At 42.4% G+C, this 24,655-nt stretch overlaps 2 protein-coding genes across 2 annotated transcripts; both read left to right on the top strand.

The window, feature by feature from the left end:
- Positions 1-1,377: 1,377 nt before the first annotated feature.
- Fam181b (family with sequence similarity 181 member B) lies at positions 1,378-3,277 on the top strand. Its single transcript, XM_075952869.1, has one exon. It carries the CDS (start codon positions 1,520-1,522, stop codon positions 2,795-2,797), a length of 1,278 nt encoding a protein of 425 aa, XP_075808984.1. The 5' UTR covers positions 1,378-1,519; the 3' UTR covers positions 2,798-3,277.
- A 17,871-nt stretch (positions 3,278-21,148) lies between these two features.
- Positions 21,149-22,096, top strand: LOC142837808 (olfactory receptor 5V1-like). The gene has a single exon (XM_075953167.1). The coding sequence runs from the start codon at positions 21,149-21,151 to the stop codon at positions 22,094-22,096; it is 948 nt and encodes a 315-aa protein (XP_075809282.1).
- Positions 22,097-24,655: the final 2,559 nt, after the last annotated feature.

The raw sequence follows: 24,655 nt of genomic DNA, 5'->3' as shown, positions 1-24,655 counted from the left end.
CTTGGACATTGCTGACTGAACCTGAAGGAAATGGCAATTGTGCCAACTCGGATTAAAATACAAAGTTTGATTCAGCTTTATGGGTTTGTTTGAGTGCCTCTTCCCATTGCTTAGATAAAGCCCGTCTTCTTTGGTAAGGGTGTTTGTATGCTCCGACATATTTCTGTTACTGCTGCAGAAAACTGGGGCTTCACAGGAAGTCTTTGGTGCTCCTTTTCAGTGGCTGTTATGTGCACAGGGCTTTCCTGCTTTGCCATCAGTTAATCCTCATGAATACCTGTGACAGAGAAGACATGTCAAGGAGGGCAGCCATATCCACAGGCCGCTTCTTTTATAATAAATACTATATGTGCCCAGTGAGGTGAGCAGCCACGCCTGTGTTTAAACTAACCAAACTAACCAAAGCAAGGCATGGTGGGCTGTTTTGTCCAAAGCCGTGGGCTCAGAAGAGCCAGGCTTCCAACCCTACTCATAAGGCAACTGAATGATAAGGCTTAAACCAGAGCCCAAGTCTTTTACCAAAAGCTTTTCATGCTGGACCGTGGTGTTCATATTCTCTGTCTCAGGAATGAATCTCCTGTTAAAACTATCAAGGGGATTGTTTAAAGACAGTGGACATGTGTGAAGGAAATCTACATGGCCTGTGAGATAGGACCAAGGGTCTGGGAGCTGTCCACATGCCCGAGGGAGGCATGGAGTGGGAGCTTGCTCTCTCTCGGGCTTTAGGCAGATTGACTCCTTCCTCATTTGCCAATCAGTAGTGCTAAGAGCTTGAGGGTCTCGGGAAACTGATCAGAATCTTGGACTCAGAGTTTGAAGAAGGAGAATTTTCCTCCTGCTTTCTGCGAATGGCATCATTTTGGGAATGGAGTTGTCTGACTGGGCTAGATGTGTCTGTGGCCAGTTCTCCGAACTTCTCAGAGGTCCGGTTTCTTTTGTTGAATGATGATAAAAACACGCAGTTCACAAGGCTGTTGGACAGGATTAAAAGTGATAATAAAGTACGGACAATGCCTGGCTGAGGGCAAACATCCAGAAGCTGCAAACTAGTGGACCTCAACTCACTGCTTCCTGAATTGAGATTGAAACCCAGGTTTGCGGACTCAACGTCAACTTTACCTTAGGCACCCAGTTCAGAGCCAGGGTGTGTTTTTACAGGGGCTGAGCTGGGTTTGAACACAGGCTTTCTCCTCACCCTTGGCGGTTGAGGCCAGTCAAAACAAATGCCCTGGGCACAGGGCAAAAAAAGGGTTAAGGCTTGGGAAAGCTCAGAAAACAAGAAAAGCCCGAGTTCACTTTCACTTTTGCCCCACCCCCTAAGCCTGGCTAAGCAAGTCCCTCCCCTCCGCTACCGGGGCGGTCGCCCGACTATCCCACCCTCCGCCTCTGGCTTACAAGATCTAATGAGCTCCCCCGGGAGGTTGAGCCGCGAGCCGGGGTCCGAGTGAGAAGACAGCGCCGCGCCTGGGCGGGAGCCGACCGGGAGCGGACGGGCCGCGCTGCGGACGGAACCGCGGCGATGGCGGTGCAGGCTGCGTTGCTCAGCTCGCACCCCTTCATACCCTTCGGTTTCGGAGGTTCCGCGGAAGGGCTGGTGAGCGCCTTCGGAAGTTTGGACAAGGGCTGCTGTTTCGAGGACGATGAGAGCGGGGCGCCCGCGGGAGCACTGCTGTCCGCATCAGAGGGCGGGGACGTTCGCGAGGCCACCCGCGACCTGCTCAGCTTCATAGACTCGGCGTCCAGCAACATCAAGCTGGCGCTGGACAAGCCAGGCAAGTCCAAGAGGAAAGTGAACCACCGCAAGTACCTGCAGAAGCAGATCAAGCGCTGCAGCGGCCTCATGGGCACCGCGCCTCCGGGACCACCATCCCCGAGCGCGCCAGACGCACCAGCTAAGCGGCCGCCAGGAGCCCCGGGAGCCCCAACCGTCGCCGCCCCGGCGCACTGCAAGTCCACCCCGAGGAGGGAGGCGACACAGGCCGCGGCTGCCGCCAGCCTACAGAGCCGAAGCCTGGCTGCCCTTTTCGATTCTCTCCACCAAGTCCCCGGGGGCGCAGAGCCGGCAAGCGGTGGGGTGACCGTGCCGGTCCTCGGGGCAGCGAATGCTGCGGGCGACGGGGCCGCCACCTCGGGGAGCTCAGCGGCCCCGGGCACCAGGAAGGTTCCTCTGCGCGCCCGCAACCTGCCCCCGTCCTTCTTCACTGAGCCGTCCCGGGTGAGTGGCAGCGGTGGAGGCACCGGTGGCAGCGGCTGCGGCTGCGGTCCCTCGGGCCAAGGAGTGAGCCTGGGTGACCTAGAGAAAGGGGCGGAGGCCGTCGAGTTCTTCGAGTTGCTGGCGCCGGACTTCTGCGCTGGTAACGAGTCCGGGGTCTTGCTGGCCGCGGAGCCTCTGGACGCGTTCCCAGCTGGAGCCACAGTCCTACGGGGACCCTTGGAGCTGGAGTCGGGCCCCTTTGAGCCACCAGCGATGGTAGGGAACCTACTCTATCCTGAGCCGTGGAGCGCCCCGAGCTGTCCTCAGACCAAGAAGCCTCCTCTGGCTGGCGTTCGCGGTGGCCTGACCTTGAATGAGCCTGTGCGCCTCCTGTACCCCACCGCCTTGGACTCTCCAGGTGGGGAGGACACAACAGCTTTGGCCTCTTTCCCCCCCTTCTTCCCAGATTGCGCGCTGCCGCCGCCCCATCAAGTGTCCTATGATTACAGCGCGGGCTACAGCCGCGCGGTTTACCCCAACCTCTGGAGACCCGACGGGGTCTGGGAAGGGGCGTCTGGGGAAGACGGGGCGCATCCAGACTGACTGTGAGGTATCCTTCGTTTCCCTTATAACTGCTGTGTGGGTATCTCCTTGAGTGGAGAGAAGATGTGAAAATATTAAGTGAAGACAAATGGGATTTAAAACAACAGCAACTACAACAAAACAAACCCCGCTTCATCTAATAAAAGAAACTTCAAGACAAGAGATGAAGGGGAGTGGAGAGTTGTTTTCACTAGAATCTCAGATTTTATTTTCTTTAATTCTAAGTGGCCGTTAGATTCTTACTTGGGGAAGAAGAGCCCTAAAATCCCGAGAGAGGGTTTGGGGGCTAATCGGGTGGGATGACGGAAGGGTCAAGAACAAGACAGGGCTTTTGTAGCCACCTGCCTCATCTCAGTTCAGCCAAGGTCAGTGTGTTGAATGTCTGTCCTTACCCCTTTGAAGCAGCGCCCTGGTGTCTCCCCCCCACACCTTGAGTACATTATGAATTAAAGCCCATATTGAAAGAATCAGAGCAGAGATATGTGGTCATTGAGTCGAGTACTTTCTTAGCCTTAGTGTTTCCACAGATCTCTCAGCCTTGCTAGGTGGAGGCTGCGAAGGGCGGTTTGGTGTTGGTAAGACCCTATCCCAGTGCTGACCTCCCTTGCTCCCCCTTTTTCTTTTTCTGCTGTTTTTTGGGAGCAGGGTGGTGGGTGGAGGCTGACAGTGCCATTACAACTATTTCTTCTACGGTGCTGGCTATTGAGCCAAAGGCTTCAAACATGCTAGGCAGAGTCTCCCACTGAGCTTTATGCCCAAACTCTGAGTGTGATTTTCTTCTTTCATTCTTGAGACACCCGCCTCTCCTCCCACACATTTTTCTCTTCTTAGTGAACCACTTACCTCGCTCTTGCTCTAGCCCCTCATTGCTCTCTCTTTCTGTTCACCTCCTTTGGTTCTCCTAAATCTCTGAGTTAGGAGAAAAAAACCTGGCAAGCCTAGAGGCCCATTTCTCTTTCCTGTTTTCCCTTTAGCAACCATTTTGGGATCGGGGAAGGGAGACAGTATCTAACCTCTTTGTTTCTAAGTTTCCTTATTACAACAGGGAATGACAACCTTTCTCCACTTCTAACTTTGAAGCTGTTTGGGTGGTTCAGAAGTGAAATCACAAAATGTTTTGAGACTGTTGCATCGCTTGGGCCAGCGGGTATATATGTATTTTTATAGGCATGTAAGCGGCTTCTGCACCGGAAACTGCTGGACATGCTATTCTCACATTTTGTTTGGTTGTTATCTTTTGGACCTTAAGATAGCTGTACAACTTTACTACCTCCTTTCCAGCCCCATCCGTCTGTCCCACATCCTTGCTCCCCAGCCTACCTGATCTTACTCCTTCCTATACCTTACCATGATAGGGAATGGCAGAGGGCACAAAGTTTCCAAGGGAGTATTTTGCATTCTCTTTATAACCAGTCTGACAATCGAATCTGATGGGAAGGTATGGGGTGTGTGTGGATGGACACTTCAAGCCGGGAAAGTCAGAGAAATAGTTTACCCAGTCATGGATGTGGCTGAGAGGAGTCACAGCACCGTGGGGATGACCGAGGGCCAGAGAAAGAAGGCCCCCGTGGGAGCTGAGCTGCTGGAGGTGAGAGAGGAGACTGCTGAGTTCAGACCCACAGGTAAGAATATAAGAAAAGACTGAAACTCAGGGATGGAGTGGGGGACGTCTACAGACTGCTGCTTCTGCACAAGATAGCCAAGACAGGTTGTCAGAACATCTACATGTGAGAAAGAAAAACCAGTGTTGCTGTCAGGGATTAAAAAGCCAGGGTGTCAATGTCCGCAAAAAAAAAAAAAAATCAAAAACACTGCTGTAGATTTTGGAAAAAGATTGTTCAAAAAAAAAGTCATATAAAGCAATGATGGGTAGAGTTCCAAGTGCTATTACCGAGCCACTCTTCTCTGAGCAAAACTTTTCTTAAGAAAACTTTGCAGGAGACAGAGCAGTAACCATGAAAAGAACCTTCCAATCCAGAAACCTGGCTGCTGCGTTCCTTCACAGCGGAGAAACGTGATCCACGCCAATGTGTTAACGGCACCGCCACTCAAACAACCATTTACCTTTTCTTTCTTTCTTTCTTTCTTTTTTTTTTTGTTTTTGTTTTTCGAGACAGGGTTTCTCTGTGGCTTTGGAGCCTGTCCTGGAACTAGCTCTGTAGACCAGGCTGGTCTCGAACTCACAGAGATCCGCCTGCCTCTGCCTCCCGAGTGCTGTGATTAAAGGCGTGCGCCACCATCGCCCGGCTCCCACTTACCTTTTCTAAGTTGTTTCACGGTGAGAATATTGCAGGGTGGAATTTCACAGTCAGACTTTAACACCATGGCTGTGGCTGTTCATAAGGCTTGCCCTCACTGTGGTGTTTCTTAATTCTCTTCTTTCTTCATACCCAGTTTAGTAAGAACAAGATCTCTTTTGATCGGCACCATGTTTGTTCTGCCTTCTGCCGACACCACCTGTTTCTAGGTGCCAGGTGCCCCGCCAAGCATCAGTTGACTAATGATGGTGTGTGTGGGGGGGAGGGCGGGGACAGTTGTCAGATGCTCCTCTGAAAGCCTGGGCTCGGACAGGCAAAACTCTTAACTCATTGAAAGCAAGCGGTGGTGGTCCAGATCCATGAGTACTTGACCACTAAAATCTGCCTGTTATTTGTAACGTTTCGCTATGATTTCTACACGCGGGGTTTCCAGCTGCTACTCTAAACCAGTAGCAGAATTTCCTAATCCTTAGTGCTGTTGAAATTTTGGGTACAATTCTTTACTTTGCTTGTTGTCCTGTGCATGACCAAGTGTTTGTCCTGGGCTTGTCCATTAGATGCTACTGGTACCCTGCCAGTTGTGATGATAAAATCTATCCCCATTGCCACATGTGCCCTCAGATGCAAAATTATTACTGGTTGAAAATTATTGGGCTAGACAAAAATAATCTCAGTGACTTTGGGGGTGTCCAGCACTTTCACATCAATCTTATTCATTTATTTATTTATTATTTTATTTACTATATATATTATTTAGTTTTGCTAGAGGTCCAAATTTAGGTGCTGTTATTTTCCTTATTATTATTGTTGTTTAAATAATAAAAAAGAACAAGGGAAGGATTAAATCAATTAATTTAGTTTCATCTTATTATTGTTTATTTACTAGTTATGGTTCATTTCCTGAATTGTGGTTTCCCCATTGACAAACTGGAGAACAATCTATCACAGAGGATTGCTGTAAGACTTTGTCATAAGGTGTTTACAAAAGCTCACCAAGAGGGAGGGGGCAGTATTTGATAGCCCGGGCTTGGCATTATGTTAAACTGTCTTGTTTTCCAGGCTCCTATGTGTATGGGATCCCAATGGGTAGCAGCCTCTCAAAGACCACTGGCTGAAGGAAGTTCCTCATCACTGACATAGCACCCCCACCTCTGATTCCTCTTTTTCCCATGCTCCCTTTCAATCTGAGTTTATCTGAATCTGCTGAGTCACACACTGTATGGCAGAGATGCTCATAGCATCCTTGCCAAAGGTGGATCTTCGTTTTATCTCTGGTGTAGCCACATAATCATCATAAAGACTTACTTTTTTTTTTCTCAAGGAATGTAATGTCCTTGTAACTGTATGCCTGGACAAGCTGGAGACCCTGTTTAGTTGGTAACGATAATCGTGTATGTAGAAGACATATTCTTTATTGCCTCTTCAGCTGGTCATTCTTGATTCCTGGAATGAGTTTTAAGAGTCATAATGTCCCAACTCTTCATTCATGTTCATTCAAGCTGCCACATACCCATTTTCACACCACTGGCTACTGGCAAGATAGAGACCCTTTGTTTCAGGCACCCCTTTCCCCATACCCTTCCAACTTCTCTCTACAACTATCAGGATCTCATCCTACTCTCATGGCCCAGAGTCCTGCTGCCCCTGCTCCACAAGAAAACATCACTCCCTTTATTGCCTTTATTCTGTATCGTCAGCCTTCCTAGTTCCTCATTTCCCCTTACATTCTGGAAGTAAATTTTTAGCATAAATTAAAAAAATTGCAAGGGGAGAGGAAAAATTGAGTGAAAATCTCAACTTTTAACCAAGAGTCAGATCTCTGGCGGAGGAGCCCACATGTTTGCTTCTACCTCGCTGGCTATTTGAACTTTTATTATTTCGAGTCTAGTGCAATCTACATTCTAGTTTCCTGGGAATGCCCAGGTTTAAGACGGCAAGTTGCACATACGAACAAATCCCTAAATCCATAGTCTCTTCTGCCTCTGCTCATCATCCCCAGGAATTGCTCCCACTGAGGTCCCACTGTCCTACATAGAAATAGAGATGCTCCATTTTCCTAAACACTCAATGATTACGGGACCTCATTTCCCTTCCCTTAACCTTGTGCCTGTGTCTTCTCTCCTCACTGGAGCCCTTGCTCATTGGTGTTCTTCGGAGCCCCTTTGTCTTTCTTTGCTGCACTCCTGGCTTTCCTCTGGGAGATGGTGACTTCCCCACACCTCCATCTGTTCTGTGGGTTCCGATGAACCCACCCTAACCCAGCCTTGTACTTATAGCGTCTTTCCTCCACATTCGACAGTTACTTACATCCACTCTAGACAGTATGTCCTGGGGACTCTATAACCCCCCCCAAATTCTATGTTTGAAATCGAGGATATCCTCAGCTTGATTAGTCACAGTCAACTTAACCACATTGCTCCCACCCATCCAAATGGCTACTGGGGCCTGCTAAGTTAGTATAAATATTTCGTTCATGATTTGACATCATGCTCAATAGACCCATATCTACATTTATATGAATTCATGTTTGTATAGTCTCTTACATAATGAATTCATGTTATAGTATATTCATGTATAGTCTAATACATAAGAATTGAAGTGTTACTAGGTCGTTATCTAAATTAAGATGCATTTCCTTCTCTCTTTCAATAAATGACTTAACAAATCCAAAAACAAACAAATAAATAAAAAACCAAACAAAGCTTAGGCTCTTGCCAAGGAGTTTTAGGACACTGATACTTCCTTTTCCATCTATTCCTGAACTTAGCTAGTGTTCATTAGACTTGAGGTACTACCTCCCTGGTGGTCTAGTGACTAGAATGATTTCACAGTAATTAGTGGGCTGGAGCTTCAGTTTGAAAGATACTGATTTAAATTCTCTCCTGTGTCTGTTTCCTCTATTCTGCTAGTGATATTTTCTTGATGTGAACCCTCAGTACATGTCACCTGACCTACTCCATTGATGCCTTAACTTCTTGTCTCTGGGCTTGCAATCCTCTTGTTCATCTTCTCCATTCCTTTCTACTACAGTGAGATATCAAAAAAAAAAAAATCCCCGCTGGAACTTCTTCCCTTAAAATTCTTGAGTGACTTCTTCCTGTTGCTTCCTTTGCCAACTTCAAAGTCTTTGCTTGTAGGTGTGGCTTCTGTCATCTTCTCTAGTCCATGACTCCCCTAAGAGAACTTGTGTTTAAGAAATTTAATAGTAATTACAGTTGCTTGACGGCTCCCTATCCATGGATGTGCTGGACTCCGTCTTCACTCCTGTACCACTGCAGCCCAGAGTGCACTCTCCTGACTTCTCTGCTTTCTTCTTACATCAGTTCTGAGCATTGGCAGGATCAAGATGAATCAACGGTATTAATTATGGATCCGCCACCTGAGATAGACATGCTGAAACTTTGCTGGTAGGCCATGCCCTTGAGGTGATACACAGATGAATAGAAATGGGTTAGATTGAGATGTAAGAGTTAGCCAATAAGAAGCTAGAGCTAATGGACCAAGCAGTGATTTAATGAATACAGTTTCTATGTGGTTATTTCGGGGATAAGCTAGCCGGGCAGCCAGGATGAACAAGTGAGGCCCTCCTCCTACACTTCTCTGTGCCTTCCACTGTGTGCCAGGCATGAAGCTGAACAGATGAGAATAACACAGTTCCTAACTTAGGGAGTTTGTTCCTTAGAGGGCCAGATGGGGCTATGACATATAGTCCTAGCACTAAATAATAGGTTCTGAAGGTAAGGCATAAATGAGATGCCAGGATCACCTGTCTGGTGGAATGTGTTATGGAAACTTCCCGAGAACTGTCCCATCCCTCTCTCTACATCTTTATTAAGCCACCTGCCGAGAGTAGGCCCTGCTAAATGCTAGGGATATGAAGATGGGAAAGACGGACAAAGAATCGGACCCAGTGTGATGAAAGTGCAGGAGCAATCATACATCCCAAGGAGATTTTTATGTTCAGTTAACTGTTTAAGTTTTACCAAGTTTGCCTCAGTATCTCTGCCTTAATGTCTTTCCATCTCTCAAAAGTGTGCCAGAACCTATGGGGGTTTATGCCCCAGTCACTTATTTCATCCAAAGAAGGGAATCAGGGAGTTCCATTCAAGGGAACTCATCACTGTGGGTTTTTTATTTTTTATTTTTTGAGACAGGGTTTCTCTGTGGCATTGGTTCCTGTCCTGGAACTAGCTCTTGTAGACCAGACTGGCCTCAAACTCACAGAGATCCACCTGCCTCTGCCTCCCAAGTGCTGGGATTAAAGGCGTGTGCCCCCACTGCCCAGCCCCCATCACTGTTTTCCATGAAACACTGGGTTGCACAGATCATATATCATGAGCTTGCATAGCCAATGGGATTAGTGGAGGGTAAGACGTAGTCTCTTTTTTTCCTAGTAACTGTTACAGAACTACAATGCAGCAAGGTCAGCTATGCAGATTGAATTGTCTCCATCAAAGCTTCAGGGAGACTCTCACTCTGGAGGTGCACACAGGTCCTTGGTATCTGCCACAGGAAAGATTTTTCTGAACGTGTCAGAGCGAAGCAAAGCTGTTTCTTGATGCGTTTGAGTCAAGTGTGGGTGTAAGGGGAGGACGCAGTAGCTACGTGTGCGCTTTGTGTGTTTTCAAGCTGCGTAGTATGTAAGTCATTTTAGATACTCGGGAAAGTATGTGCCGGTAAACTGCCTTTCCCTACCCACAGAATCCAGCACTTGAAGAGACTCTTTCTGATGTAGCCTGGCAGTGAGCGGACATAAAACACTCGCCAAAAGGAAGCTTACTAACTCCATAGGTCACAGGGAGTTTGAACTTATGCATAATCCAATAGCTCTTTGTAGCGATTCTGCTTGGGAAGTTTCTCAGAATGGGGATACAGTTCTTACAGATGTTTCTATTGAAAACTGGGCATCAACCTGCAAGCCGTGGAACTCAGACTCTGGAGACAAGGGATGCCCTTTGAAACACTTTCTCATGATGTCACTGTTTCCTAACTAGTTATTCTGCCTCAGTTACCCTAGTTGTGCACCTGTGAGTCTTCAAAACAGTGTTCCCATAGACACTGTATAGCTCGTGATAGCCTTGAAAGTCACCCTGGCAAACTTGCCCTACCCAGAAAAGCAGACCAGTTAATGCTGCCTGCAAGTTTCACTTGCTGCAGAAGCCCCAGCATGCATTGTGGGGAAACAGTCTCTTTGGTGATCAAGCCTCAGGTATACAGGGCCAGGATAGATAAGAGTCTGAAACCTGACATTCCGAAGACTCAGACCCACCACTATTCCTCCTCATTTCTGTGGTCTAATACAGCCATTCAATTTTTGATTTAAAACCGAAATATCAGGCTCCTTCGTCCTAAGTCATTGCGGTTTACTTCCTGTTTCAGACAAACGAAGTCTGTCAGCTTTTTGTATAACGACTCCTCTACTTTCGGGTTTGTGGTTCCTGGCTACCCGGTAAAGGGATGGGAATGTTGATGGACATCTTTGTAACCACTGGAGTCCCCAGAAGTATGTCCTCGGACAGGATGTATCACTAAACTAGAACTCTGTGTTCTTCTGTCAGTGACAACAAGGACACCACAGGGAGTTCCAACTGCCTTAGATCCGTAGACCCAGTAAGTGCCTAGCGTATTAGAAAGATCAGCCTTGAGCAGTGACTATCATTAGTGCCGCTGGTGTCCCACGAAGATGGATCAGAAAGCTGAAAAAGAGCTTTGAACTTCCCAGTGTCTCCTCACTGCACCCAGATTGGAAGAACTAGATGTCATGGGGTATTCCGCTCAGGATTTAAAGGGCCGGGGGAAGCTCTGCTACTAAAAAAACATGCCTTCTCTCCTCAATGATTTGGAATCCGTGACTAACTCGTCCCTTCAGATGAGCCGGCTTGTAAAGGGAGTGACAGTGGAGTGCGCTTTGCCCTGGAAGACAAAACAAATGCCGCACAAAGGGCTGCTGCCACTGGGCAGGACTGGGGCTCCCTCCCAGTACGCTAGGAGACTCTGTCTGGTCCTTCTGGAGCCGAGCAGGCCTCCCTCGAGGTCCGGATTCTGGGTGGTCAGCTTTGTGCTTTGAGACCCAAGGCTTCCAAGTTCTGGGTGCCCAGTGCTACTCAGACTTCGATCTCTTAATTCCCCTCCCTTAACGACAGGATTTCAAAGCAGCGCAGGGGATAAAGTGGCCCAGAGAGACTCAGGACACGTTTGAACAGTAGCCCAGAACTCAGACGGAATCTGAATCGTATTGGCACAGGCCCCGGTCATGGGCTGCTGCCAGAACATTGTAAGAAAACCCATTCTTGTCTGTACAATGATGGGGAGGAAACAGGAAGTGAGGCAGCACGGCTTCAATTATTATCCTCTCTGAGAGTCTGAGCGGAGAGGGCTCCCCTACCCGCCTGTAAGTTGCCACACACCAAGTGCTGGGAATAAGCCGGACAGCAGTGGGGAGCGACGCTGCCGCTGCCGCAGCCCCAGCCTCCAGCCCTCAGCCCCAGTCCCAGCCACCGGCCACTGCGGCCTCTGCCTCCCAGACCTGAGTGAACACGCTAGCCCCGTAGACCAGGGCTAGGGTCAAGCTCTGTTTCTACTGCCGCCACTTTGCAGAGTTACTTTGTCAAACTGCTACCTGGAAAGAGGTGCTAAAAGCTTTTTCTGATGAGGAAGAGTACGAGGATTGAAAAAAAAAAATCATGCATGTAGGTACTGCCAAGCACCAGGCACGGGACAGGTTCGCAGGGTCTGGTATTATTACTTCTAGGACCTAAGATCTGGAAGCAACCCACTCAGGGATGCTCAGCATCAGCCTCTTGACACTCTGTGCATGGGTGTTTTTGACCTAAAATACAGCTACCTTCTAACGCTGTTTACTAATGCTGTGTGCAAGGCGTTGGTAAATAGTACAGAATCTGGAGATCACATAGTCAGGGGATGAAATACACCTCGCCCACGGCTTTCAGGGCTGATAATTGAACTTAGGGCCTTACATGTGCTAAACAATCATTCTATCACCAGGTTTTATTTCCAGTTCTAAGGCTACATCCCAACAGTGAATTTATTTCAAATTCAGATGAGGTCAAAGATTTTCGTGCTCTGGTCTTACCAGTCATATCAGACTCTATGCCAACTCTCACAACTGACTTTCAAAAGGCTCGTGTATTTCCTCCGGGCAATTTAAAAGCAATTGTTTTAGATTTATTTATTTTAGTTTGATGTGTACGACTTTTGCTCAAAAGTACGTTTGTTCACCACAAAGAAGCGACTGTGGAGGTCAGAAGAAGGTATCAGACCCCCTGATGGCTGGGAGCTAACGTATGGGTGATGGGAATGGAATCCAGATGTTCTGGAAGAGCAGCCAGGGCTCTTAACAGCTGCGCCTTCTTTTCAGCTTCCCACGAGCGATACTTTTGCCTCTCTTCGGCTGAGGTGAAAGTTTAGAGCCAGATCCTACTTCGCTGAGGAGAGTGGCCTTCAGTTTGTGTTTTGTTCATGCAACATGAGAAGGCTAGGCAAAGAGCCCTCAGTCCACCCGTCTTCGGCAGTTGAACCACTGTGGACAAAACAGTTCCAGCACTACGTTTGTGCCCAGATGTTTCTCCCAGGGACACACTGGAGTGCCTGCTTTCTTTCTTACCCACTGGATCCTCCACCTCAGTCTCCACCTCTATTTTGTTTTTTTTGCTAAGGTAGGGCTGATTTTGCTATTGGTCAGAATTATAGGATAATGTTTAAAAGGAAAGAAGGAAAAGAATTTTTTTTTAAAACACTTGAAAATAAATATTTAGCGTATCTGGCAGCAAGTGGGAAAATTTTTCACGATGCTAATATGAAAGAGCTAATTTTGAAAATATTCAGAAATGTGAATTATATATACCCATACTGTTCCCCAAATGGAAAAGTTCCTTCGAATCTTGGTTCCCCCATTTATGCAGAGAATATACAGTGACTATAGTGAGAAACAAAGACTTTAATAAAGTTTAATAAAATCCATCACAGCAACGGCGACTGATTTACTTGCCTAAGACCTTGGCAAAATTTTGTCATTTCAGCCTCTATTAGTTTCCCCGACTCGGGGCGGGACCTCACGTGGATGCCATCAGAGCTGTTTGCGAAGGCACCCGGAAAAGCTGGAGAAAGGCCTTAAAGAGCGTTATGTATCTATTCCACAGGAAATGAAACAGAGAAAGCAGGAGGCTATGCCGCATTGACTATTTCTTATTTTTTTTGGTTTGAATTTTAGTATTTTATTTCATATATCCTAGCCATAAAGTCCCACATGGATTTTCAGCATTAATTAATGACACGTTATCAAGTTTCAGAGATTTATTCATCAGTGTAATAAACTCCAAGAAATCAACATTATTTCCTGCATTCGGCGGAGTGTTGCCTGGTGAAGTGGACAACTGTGCGAATGGCTTTGAGAGACCTTCCTTATAAGTGGCTTAATGGTGAGCTTCACGGTTTAGAAGTCAGGGCCTTCTTTCTTCAGTTTGCTGGAGTCCACATTCACTGAGTAGAACTTACATTGTTCACCGGGACCCGGTTTCCAGGACGGAGCGGGAGCTGCGACCAGGCTTTCAGCAGATTCCCCAGTGCTCAACTTAACCGCACTGACTTCTCTTTTTCTCCAGGTTACCAGTCTCCCCGATGTGGAGGCAGGCCCAGATCAATTCTTTGTGCAAGGCTCGGAAGAATAGGGCCAGTTATATCTTTGCTTAGACGACTGGAAAATCCTTTTAGCCTGCTTCACTGCAGAGGCTGGCTGAGCAAAACTCGGGGACTCCAAAGCCCGAAAGAGCCATCTTGTGGTCACACAAGAAAATGAGTTCATATCTTCTCTAGTGTCTTGGCTTTTTTTCCCCCAATTAAGAATATTATTTATTTTTTGTTAATGTTTTTATTAGACAAAATTAAAATATCACAAAATAAATCATTTTCTGAACTACACACATAAATAAAATAAAGCAAACAAGTTAAGACACAATTCAGGCAAACATTACTAAGGGTAGCCTTTTGTAATTATTTCTTAAAAACGGAAAAAGACCTGGTTATTCTCTACAATCTAAACAATTAGATGGGTTAATCCTGCAAAACAAATACCTTATAAAATAATTGCTGCACATATTACATTGCACACATTACAGCTTTTTAAGTTTACTGAATTCATACATTCAGATTTTTAAAAAATAGAAACTGAATCATTTAATCAAATTTACTTGTGATCATTGCAATCCCAGCTGTGTTTCTAGTCAGACAGCAGAGGTAGCCATAAGGGGCACCTGGGGGGCTCTGAAGGTGTTTCTCTACAATCGTTAGCAATAACTGCTAATATAGTCATTCCTTGGTACTAGTGTGGAGCTGGCTCCAGGACCCACAGCTAAAAATGGCTGAAAATTCCCAGGTCCTTTGAAAAAGTCACACAGATTAACACTCAAAGTAATGAATGACCAGTCAGACCTTTTGGTAGCAGGAGCACACACTGGAAGAGGCAGGCCTCCACTGGCTCTTGGAATTCTCAGGGATGAAATTCTAGTGAAACAGGCGCCCAAGTATTGAGAGGATAAAACTCGACTAGGTTGCTCTGCCGCACATCATGAGCACTGTGGATCTGCTCCAGCCTTCTAGCTCTAGACTAATAATTTCAGTCATGTGTCCTCCAGATGTCAAATGAAAGAAGAGATATTAACTTTTTGGTTCCTATCTCTTTAGTAATTTAATAATACATGTTAAACGGTCTCTAATTAGTATTTCCTCCAACAGCATTTCTGACAGATTTATAGAAGCAGTATCCCAGAGAGACAATTACAAATATTAATAACATCTGTGAAGTTGATGGAGGAAATAAGCAATATTACATGCTATCAAATTTGCCATACCTTTAACACTGGTCAAATTAACCTTTTGTTAAATGTTAACATCTTCCCATATAAAGACTGTAAGGCTGCACAGCTGCACTTTATCTAGAAAGTTTGTTTATATCTATAAACTTTTCACTTAATTCAGCTTCACTGACTTTTGTGGCTGAATCCATTGGTAATTCATGAGGGCTAATCTTGGTTGTCAACCCAATGATATCAAGAATCATATAAAAGCCAAGCAAGTGGGTACGCCTGTGGAGAATTTTCATGAGTGAATCATTTGAGGTGAGCAGGCACACCCTAACTCTGGGTTGCACTTTCTGGAAGAACCTCACATAAAAGTACATGAAAAAGGAAGGTTTTGCTTTTTGCCTTCTTATCGTCATTCTTGCTGGAAAGTCATCATTCTTTGACTGAGGCATTCATCTGCCAGTATTAGAACCTACTGCTTCCCACTTCTCATGTAAATGAAAGACCAGCAGCTCTTCAGGAATACTCCTGAACTCCAGCACCAGATGGGATCTACTGAGATGGCCAGATTCATTGACTGAACAGCTAATGGATTCTTGAGTTTCTGGTCAAAAGCTAAGCTACTGTTGGGTTCTAGGATTTCAGTGTGTATGGCACGCTAATAATCCTCCCCATCACATGCACGCATGCTGGTACACACTATTCTGTTCCTCTAGAAAACCCCAACTAAAACACAGCCCAGTTAATTATATGTATTACTGAATTAGTTGTGGGTTACGAAAAAATGAACAAAAAGTTTTCTTCAATTAAGGAATACAGTTCAGGAAAAATGAAACTGCTATGACTTTCCAGAAAAGGACTTAAGATATAATGTAACTATACAACTTATTGATACTCAGGTAATCACAGAAACTAATAATGCTGATCAAACAGAGAAAATGCAGACAGAGATTATTCTACCTTTAAAACTCAATAAATTTTCTGCTATAAAGGATCAAAGCAAAGCTGAAAACATTAAATGTTTGTGCACACTACATGTGAAGTCATGATGACCATCAAACAGGCAATGTGAGCAGGGGAAGGGAAAGCAAAGAAAAAAAATCCAAAACAAAAAATATATCAAAAATGTGAACTGTCATATTTGCTAATGCTACTTTTAAGCAAGGTATTTACCCCCTGAAAATATTACGTTCCCATTTGTATAGTAAGAAAAATGACTATTTTACAGAATGCATATAAAGATCATAAGAGAAAGTATAGTGATATTTCATTTGTATATTAATAAAGTTTGCCTGAAGATCAGAATGCAAAACAGCCACACCAGTCAATCATACATACCAGGCAGCTTACGCTAGAGAGGATGTGAAGTAAGGGGAGCACTCATCCATTGCTGGTGGGAATGCAAACTTGTGCAACCACTTTGGAAATCAGTGTGGTGGTTTCTCAGATAATTGGGAGTCAACCTACCTCAGGATCCAGCAATACCACTCTTGGGAATATATCCAAGAGATGCCTAATCATACTACAAAAGTATTTGTTTAACTATGTTCATAGCAGCATTATTTGTAATAGCCAGAACCTGGAAACAACCTAGATGCCCATCAATGGGAGAATGGATAAAGAAACTGTGGCACATCTACATATTAGAGTACTAGTCAGCGGTAGAAAACAATGACATCTTGAAGTTTGCATGCAAATGGATGGAAGTAGAAAACACTATCCTGAGTGAGATAATCCAGACCCAAAACTATGAATATGGTATGTACTCACTCATTAGTGGATTCTAACTATAAACAAAGGACATTGAGCCTATAGTTCATGATCCTAGAGAAGCTAAGTAATAAGGTGAACCCAAAGAAAAACCATATATATATCCTTCTGGAAACTGGAAGCAGACAAGGTCGCTAGGTAAAAGTTGGGAGTATGGGCGTGGAAATGGGGTGAGGGGAAAGGGAGAGGGCAAGATAGAGGGAAGAAGGGGAGACTTGGGGAGAGCTTGTGGGAGTGGGATATTTGAGATGGATGAAGGACAGATATTGGGGCAGGAAAGGAGATATCTTAATTGAGGAAGCCATTTTGGGGTTGGCAAGAGGCTTGGCTTTAGAGGGATTCCCAGGAGTGCACAGGGATGATCCCAGCTAGGACCCTAGGCAGTGGAGGTGACAGTACCTGAACTGGCCTTGTCCCATAGTCAAACTGATGACTATCTTGAATATCACCGTAGAACCTTCGTCCTCTGACAGATGGAGATAGGGACAGAGACCCACATTGGAGCACTGGACTGAGCTCCCAAGGTCCAGTTGAAGAGTGGAAAGAGGAAGAAGATGAGCAAGGAAGTCAGGACCATGAGGGGTTGGTCCACTCACTGAGACAATGTGCCTGATCTAATGGGAGCTCACCAAATCCAGCTGGACTGGGACTGAACGAGCATGGGATCAAACTGGACCCTCTGAATGTGGCTGACCATTGGGGCAGACTGAGAAGCCAATGATAATGGCACTGGGATTTGTCTCTACTGCATGTACTGGCTTTTTGGGATCCTAGTCTATTTGGATGCATACCTTCCTAAGCCTGGATGTAGTGGGAAGGGCCTTGGACTTCGCACAGGGCAGGGTTTTTTTTTGCTGTCTCTCAGGACTGGAGGGGGAAGAGAAGGAGGGTGTGGGGGGAGTGGGAGAGAAATGGGAGGAGGGGAAGAAGTGGAAATTTTGATTGGTATTATTTATAAAGTAATAAAAAATAAAAAGAAAGTATAATCTGTAATGGTTTTTTTGCTATTGCATAAGAAACTCTACAAAGAGAAAAACCATTTTTTGTAAATGACAAATTTATACACTTTTCTACTTACTGTTTTTTTAATGCTGCTCTACAAAAATCAATCTGAGGAAGAAATTATTTATGATATTAGAACTTTCTTAAGTCTTTAAAATGCACACAAAAAGAAACCATTTGTATACTATCTATTTGGAACAAAGGCTTTTATACCTAGTTAGGGGTTGGGTTGGTTGTTTTTATTTTTTTAAATAAAGAGAGTTAAAATGTAAAAAAAAATGGGATGATATGTTCATTGAAGGATGTTTGTGGTGACAAAAAGTCACCAATGTATTTCTTGCTTTCCTTTGGCCACATGATTACTGCAAAGCATTCTGTCTTGCCATACCCAATGAGGCAAGTCCAACCTTTTATGTCAGGAAAAGTCATTGTTACCTGCAGAAGAAACTCTTGAAAATGACAACATATGTCTTATACCACATAATTAGCACTAGCCAAGTTCTTTCCAGGTGGGACAGTTCCATGAACCATTACAAGGAACAAAAACGGCACTCATGTAATGTAGAATCATAATAAAACTTTCATCAAATTGATTATCTCTGTGTCCCTATTACTAAGTTGTAGTAATGTGGTTATTATCTCTAGAGTTCTTGTTATTCTGCATCCCTAAGGGGACAGTGGGGAAATATAAATTATGGACCAACCCACTGTGTGAGTCCTAAGAACAAATGTTGATTTCATTTTTGTCTACTAATGTAATTTGTTGCTGGATAGCTTGATTTTTCTTGCTGAAACTATTTATTGGTAATATATTTTAATTTAATATGAATACAATATTTTATTGCTATTGGTAGATATGCTAATAATATACAGTCCTAAATGTGTCATAATTTATGCTACATATACTCTATTTTTACTAAGTTCTATCTCCTTATATTTTCCTATGTGGCAGAAATTTGATTATTCTAAAAAGAAAAAATCTTCCTGTGTAGTAATTTTTGAATCCACCATATGAAAAGTTGTTCGTCAGAAATGGTAAGAAAGTCTATGTAATTTCCAGTAGAAATGGAATGCTTTCCATACAGTCTTTTCATTAATTCCCACCTGTATGTTTATAATTTCCAGTTATATCACATAACCATAAAATACACTTGAAGAGATTAAATTTAATAAAGCTTCCCTAAATCTCTGGTCTAGAAACTATTCATACCTACATAAGATTCTAGAACCTGTTTCTGAGAACTGTTCTTGATAAAATCTTTTATTTTTAATTACATCACAAGTTGTTAAGAATAAATTATATTGACATTAGAATAAAAGGGTTGATAAATATATGAAGCCTTTGCATGTGAGTAAATCCTGTGTTCTGTATAGCGAGGACCATCAGTTTCATAGAACACATTGAAACAATAGCACACAAAATTAAGAAAGTGTTACTGGGTTTTGTTGTGTATATATTGATTATATAATCTTAATAATAAAATAAACTTATCAACCAGAATATTCTAAAGTATATTTCTTAGAGTTCATGTTTAAAGAGCCAAATTTCTGTGAGAAAAACTGAGTTAGTAGATAAGTAAACATTTGTTCTTGAAGATGTTGCTATTGCAAAAAAAGAGCCCCATTTTGCTTTCATCTCTTCTATATTTGAAAGATTAACACATAGGATAAAATTTGAGCATTCCATTGGGCTTTTAAAATTCAAAACCCTAATAATTAATATGATTCATTTTGTTTCTATCATTGCCATTGTTTTTCACTCACAAACACCCTTCACCAACTTCATAATGACATACACATATTTTGTAAATATTTTAATAGTTTTCTTTGTTATATTTCTAGATTTGAAGTGACTGGCAATAGAAGTTTATTTACTCTGAAATATGCTCCGAATTTGTTGTTGCTTAAAGAATGAAAAGGAGCATACCACAGTCCTATATCTTTTTCTTTTATTTTGAAACAGGGCCTTGCTTTGTACTTTGGGGTGGCCACATATTCATCATTCTCCGGTCTTAGTTTTCTAAATGTAGGGATGTATTGTATGGGGGAAAGATGAACAAAACCTTTGTGCATTTTGGGGATAAAATCACTATGTATCATTTATATTATTTTTCTGTGAATTTTAACTTACTGAAGAAAATATTCACCGTTTTTATGAAGCAAAATAAATAGGAGAAGGATTATAAGACGTAAAATTTCATTTTATTTTCTAACCAGTTTTTCTATGAATTGTCAATGTATGATGTACAAAAATGTTTTCAAGAACCACAAGTCAAATAAAATACTTATTTTTGGCTTTTGACTAACTTCTCCCAAACAGTCTGCTTAACATCTTTATTATGCGTGGATTAATGAAAATACTATTGCTCATATCTTAAAGATGTGGTGTTAAAGTTATAGAAGCATTTCTAATTTTATTTTTTCCAAGTTGAATATATGAGTCATTCATACGTTTCTGATTCCATTGTTGATGTGATTGCCTATAAATTTGAAGTTTTATCTACCAATGAATATATATATGTTTATATAATATGATAATTATGTAATAGAAAATATGAAGTGGGCAATTGTGTGATGGATTAATTCTAACTTAATTTAGGCTGAATTAGTATGTAGTGACATACACATTAAAATATGACAAAATGAATCAAAAGTTTAAGGTAATTTGAAAAATAAATCAACATTTAATTAATTATGAAATAAAAGAACCTAAAGAGTCTCCTAAGATTAATAAAAAGATGAATTTTCAAAGTTTCTTTAGTTTCTCAGTGAATTTTCTCCTGATATGGGATGGGGATTTTTATTATATTCAGAAAAAATATGGATACCCAGACGTTCTAGAACTTCTAAAAGGAAAATCCACAAGACAACAGCTATCAAGGAAATCCAGAGAATCATAAGACATGCTTTACAAATCATAAGGATATATTTTACTACACCAAACTTAAAAAGGTAAAAGAAATGAATAATTTTCTTGATAGGTACCATTTACCAAAGTTAAATCAAGATGAGATAAACAATTTAAATGTATCCATAACTCCTACTGAATTAGAAGAATTTTCCAACCTCTACCCCCCAAAATGTCAATGATCAGATGCTTTCAGCACAGAATTCTACCAGAATTTCAAAGACTAATTAATGTAAATGCCAACACTCCTCAAATTATTCCACAAAAACCCCAGAAGAAACACTGACAAATTCATTTTATGAGGCCACAGTTACTGTATTACTAAAACCATATAAAGACTCAACAAAATAAAGAATTACAGACCAATTTCCCATATGAACATAGATACAAAAATACTCAATGAAATACTGGCAAAACAAACCCAAAAACATCTACCATGATGAGAGAATAGTAAAAATGATAGAGGTAAGACTATTCTTCTTCCAGCACATTCTGCTGTGTTCCCATTTTCTCAGCACCAGGATCAATGATTTATCACTTGAATATTTATTCTTTGCTTTCATTTCCCTTAGAAACATCGTTGTGGATAGAGAAGATGGATGTCTACAATCTTACCACAGTGACTCAGTTTATCCTCATAGGGCTCTCTGACCTCCCTGAGGTGCGTTATCCCCTCTTTGTGGCCTTTGTCATCATCTATCAGATGACTTTGCTGGGAAACGGGGCCATCCTCTTGGCCATAGTGACTGGGAGAAAGCTCCAAACTCCCATGTATTATTTGTTGGCAAATCTGTCCGTGCTAGACATATTTTGCCCATCAGCCACTGTTCCCAAAATGCTCAAGAATCTCTTGACTGAAGATCACAACATTTCCTTTGTTGGGTGTGCTTTGCAGCTCTATTTCCTAGTGGCCCTAGTTGGGACTGAAGTTTTCTTGCTGGCTGTGATGGCTTATGACCGGTATGTGGCCATTTGCTTCCCTCTGCGTTATTCCCTCATCATGACCAAGGTTCGCTGTGTGCAGATGTTGGTGGGGACCTGGGCAGCTGGGTTTCTCAACTCCTTCATCCACACAATGTCCACCTTTAGCCTGACTTTCTGCAAGTGCAATCGAGTAAACCAGTACTACTGTGATATCCCCCCTGTGGTGGCCCTGTCCTGCTCATCCACCTTCATTGCAGAAATGCTTGTTTTAGTGGTAGGAGGTATTTTTGGTGTTGGTGCTTTTCTGATCACTTTGATCTCTTACATATACATCGTGTCCACCATCCTAAAGATCCAGTCAGTAGAAGGGAAGTGCAAAGCCTTCTCCACCTGTGCTTCTCATCTTCTTGTCGTCTTCTTGTTCTATGGCACAGCAATATTTACCTATATCCGCCCGTTCTCCAGTCAACACTCTCCTGCCAGAGACAGACTCATCTCTATGCTGTATGGGGTCATTACCCCCATGTTAAACCCCATTATCTACAGCCTGAGAAACACAGAAGTCAAAGGAGCACTCAGAAAAGTTTTACATCTTCAGATATATTCACAGAAAGCATGATAAAAATTTCTCACACTCTCTTTAGAATGAATTTATAGAAACAAGTAGGAAAATAATAAAACAATGTATTCACAGAATGGAGTTGAACACAAACTTGATATAAAATCAGATATTATTATGCACATCTCTATATCTACTTGAAATAAAATTAATAATTGGAAAATAAAAGTATTTGAGACTGAATAGGTTATATATGCTATCAGACATGCTTTGTATATATTGCTGTCTTTTCTGTATCAAAATCTCTATTATATTCATGCCTATAATTACTTTTAATGTATCTTTATTTTCTATTTTTTCTAATTCTATATCAATCATGTAGTTGCAGATCTTTATCTTTTTCTTATTATGTTTTACTATTTTAAAAAGACTGTTATTCATGACCATGAAGTCCTTGCCTGCACATGTGTATGTGCGCTATTGTACTTGATATTCCAGTGTGTTTTCCTGTACTTGTTGCTCACAGTATCCCTATGAGGGTGTTGAATCTCTGGAACTGGAGTTATAGATAGTAGTTAGTAGCCATGTGGATGTCAGAGTAAAACCTTCGGTCCTCTGCAAGAGCAGAAAGTGCTTTTAACTTCTGAAACTTTTCTTCGCCCATTAATTGTATTTAAATATTTGTTTATTTTTATGCATGTGGGTGTTTTGTTGGTAGAATCCATGTTTTCACCCACGAGGAAGGCACATAAATGTTTTCAAATTGGAGCTTGCTAGAATGCAAGTTGCTTTGGAGGGTCCCATCCATTTGGCATAAACCTATGGAAACAATATTGCAGACTCCTGCACTAATCCTAGGGAACTCACTGGCTTCAGGCCTCTATAACTTTCCCCATTTTTATTCTAATGATAACTCTTAGTTTTACTTTGTTAGTCATGATTGTGCCTGAGTTCACTGGGACCAGAAGCACCTTCAGAAAAAATTAAATTTCTCTAATCTGTTACAGAAACTGGTTTCTCCTGTTGCCCCTGGCTGCCTTTGCAGTCATCCTGATTAAGCAGAAGGAACTCACTAAGGCTAATAATGATTATTGCTTATTAAGTTACAAAAAGAGACAAATTTACTCCAAAGAACTTAAGAACTTGGAAAATGTTCTCTTAAAAGATGACAATGAACATTTAGGAACATATAATATAAAGATTTAAGACATAAAAAAATCAGACATATCTCTGCTGCCAGGACATAAATACTCAGATATTTTTTCAGTGTCAAAATATCAATAAAGGAATCTAAAAATCCTAGTTCCTTTAAAAGAAAAAAAATGCAGAATTTTCCATAAAGAATAGAAGAACTTTAGTCCCAACCTTTAAAGAGTTACATAATGATCATTACTATTTTTTAGAACTCATAAATTATAGTATTATAACTGAAATCCACTTAATAAAGGTGACATACAGGTAAACTTAGAAGCTGATATACACCTGAAAATAATATCCTACACATCATAATATTCTCAGATTATTCAATATTGTTAAAAAATAACCACAGGGCTTAAATCTCTTACTTTGTAAACACATATTTGCTGCTTGCTAGGGCACAGTATGAGTAAGATGTGCCTAGCTAGATACAAACATTTGGCTTGCATTAGAATAATTGGAGTAAAGGTCAATGACGTCAAAGGAGTGGGAAAAAAGGAGAAATTAAAGTGAATAATTGTCAGTGATTCTTGTAAAATGATTAAAGAGAAATGATTTGAAACTGCTCATGCTTGAATGCATTAGAAGTTGTATAAATAAAGATGGCTTGAGCTAGTTGGGGCTTTCAATTTGAAAGACAACCGGTGGTCAGACTCTTCCTTCTTTGCTGACTTCGCTAAACAGTCCTGTGTCAAAAGAACCCAACTGGAGTTGGACTCTGGAATTTTGTCTCCATATGTCTGTGCACCGCATGTGTGCAGTGTCCATGGTGGCCAGAGGGGGGCACTGTATGCCCAGTAATGAATTTCAGATAGTTGTCATCGTCAGTTGTGTGGTCGAATTGGGCTTGGGTCTTTTGGAAGAGCAAGTTGTACTCTTAACCTTTGAGCCCTCTCTACAGATACCATTTTATTTTTTTAACTGAGAAATTACTATAAATATTTAAGGATTTATATTGGTTTTATGTTCACAGACACTGTGAGGAATAGCTAAATCTTGTTAGTTAGCATGTTACTCCCCTCAATATCTATTATTTTAGGTGAGAATTTCTGAAAGTTTCATTATTTTCTGTGCACCTATGTTACTTTTTGATTTATTTTACATACCAACCACAACTCCCCTCATTCCCTTTCCCCACCTCCCTTCTATGCCCCATCCTCTCTTCCCCCACCTCCATTCAGAAGAGGTAAGGCCTTGCATGGTAGTCAACAAAGCATGACTTAGCATGTTGAGGCAGGACCAAACTTCATATATGAATATTGGATACCCTTGTCTTCAAAAGTATTGGCAACTCCAAGACAGAACAGGAAAAGAGCATAAGAACCACCAGGTCAGACTGTGGTCATGTTGATTGTATCAGTCTGATCACAAAGAGTCTCAATACTTTCTATGTAATTATAGTTGACTCTGCTTACGGAAGTA

This window comes from Microtus pennsylvanicus, chromosome 18, assembly GCF_037038515.1.
Source record: "Microtus pennsylvanicus isolate mMicPen1 chromosome 18, mMicPen1.hap1, whole genome shotgun sequence".
NCBI lineage: Eukaryota > Metazoa > Chordata > Mammalia > Rodentia > Cricetidae > Microtus > Microtus pennsylvanicus.
This window is presented reverse-complemented; position numbering and strand designations above follow the sequence as displayed.

What these genes read in the sequence shown, in the direction of transcription:
- Fam181b (XM_075952869.1), top strand. Translation starts at nt 1,520, where the DNA reads ATGGCGGTGCAGGCTGCGTTGCTCAGCTCGCACCCCTTCATACCCTTC.
- LOC142837808 (XM_075953167.1), top strand. Translation starts at nt 21,149, where the DNA reads ATGGATGTCTACAATCTTACCACAGTGACTCAGTTTATCCTCATAGGG.